The following is a 1,551-nucleotide window of genomic DNA, read 5'->3' on the forward strand; positions in this document are numbered from 1 at the left end:
GTATGTGTTCCGATCACTCTATCACAGAAAAATAAGAGTTGTAGAACTTATTGAAAACTCAAGACAGCCATAACATTATGTTTTTTTACAAGTGTATGTAAACTTTTGACCACAACTGTAAATCCTGTTCAGTTTCTGCAGCAGCTGAACAAAAACAGGACCTGTCCTCGGTGCTTGTGGTACCTCATAGTTGTCCTCGATGAAGGGGAACTGTCTCGGCTGCAGAAACTGAGTCTTGGGGATGTCCAGGCCATCTTCACCGTACAAGAACTGGACCACAGAGCCATCGCTGTCCCTCACCGTCAGGTCGTACTGCACCACCAATCCCTCCAGATGCTTAATGATGCACCTTCACAGCACAGGAGATGAAGGACAGAAGGAAGACATGTTTTATCAATGCAGCTAAAATAATAATAATAATAATATTCAGGTCAGTGAGTGGAGCTGATCAGTCATTACTAGTGTTGAAGTTTATAACATAATTCATACACAACAGAATGATCTCGTTACCTCTGCAGATATCCTGATCGAGATGTTTTCACAGCTGTGTCCACCAGTCCTTCTCTTCCAGCCATGCAGTGGAAGAAAAACTCCTGACGCCAACAAAACAACACTTCAAAAAGACGTTTGGTACAACAACCAGGCTTWACGGAGGATCTGCAGATGTTCTTCACATGATGCAATCAACTTTATGTTGCTTATCAAGTGTGTAAACTTGATCTTAATCCTTGTTGTGTAACAGACTTTGATGTGTGTTGATGCAGATGTTCACACATCCAGCACATGAAAACACAACTGGTTTAATAAATGTCAAAAGGACTTTAACTTCTGTTTCATAAAGATGAGAGGCCTTCTACTGAAAGCTGTAGCATCATGATTATTGATGAGAAATGAGTGAAAGCAGCTGAACGCACCTGAGGTTTGATTCCTGTGAGGAACCTGCCAGAAACAAAGCCCCCGGCACCAGGTGACGGGTCGTAGGGCTGGAAGCACGGCAGGAACTTCCCAGAAGGCATGAGAGGAGGCCTACGCCCCTCCAGTTCAATCTGACCCAGCAGACATGAGATCTGACACAAACATTGGTTTTAGTTTCACACTAAAGGCATGTTTGTTGAGYTGTGTGTAATGTGGACAGTGTGTTTGTGTGGCTGTACCTGCATGGTGTTGACGGTGGAGCCCTTGGCTCCTGAYTGGACCATGAGCTGCAGGTTGTTGTCTGGGAAAGAGGTGTGCAGACCCACGGGCATGCAGACCTGCAGATGAACAGAAGTTTGTCAGTGAAACTTCAAACATGAAAACATGAAAACAAACCGATGTGTGAAACCACGACCCTGACAGCACAGCAGGGAGAAGATATGAGCTGGGAGCACAGGTGAACTCACTGTCATCACAAACAACACAGCAAGCAGACACAGGCTAACAGTTACAGGCCTCTACAGTGCGACCAGTTTGGTCACAAATGTGACCTGATTTCCTAATATTGCGACTAAAAAAATGTCCGGTCGAACTGGTGCGACCAGTCGTTGGAGGGGGAGGGGGAGGGGGAGGGGG

The 1,551-nt window shown here is 45.6% G+C and overlaps 1 protein-coding gene across 1 annotated transcript in view; it reads right to left on the minus strand.

The window, feature by feature from the left end:
• polr1a (RNA polymerase I subunit A) overlaps nucleotides 1-1,551 on the minus strand; it is a gene marked incomplete in the record, with an annotated part of 50,090 nt that overhangs the window by 21,443 nt on the left and 27,096 nt on the right. Inside the window, 4 exon segments of the mRNA XM_014029210.1 lie at nucleotides 184-349; nucleotides 511-593; nucleotides 915-1,067; nucleotides 1,155-1,253. Of these exon segments, the coding sequence (XP_013884664.1) occupies nucleotides 184-349; nucleotides 511-593; nucleotides 915-1,067; nucleotides 1,155-1,253 (501 nt within the window).

Source organism: Austrofundulus limnaeus, unplaced genomic scaffold (assembly GCF_001266775.1).
Source record: "Austrofundulus limnaeus strain Quisiro unplaced genomic scaffold, Austrofundulus_limnaeus-1.0 Scaffold869, whole genome shotgun sequence".
NCBI lineage: Eukaryota > Metazoa > Chordata > Actinopteri > Cyprinodontiformes > Rivulidae > Austrofundulus > Austrofundulus limnaeus.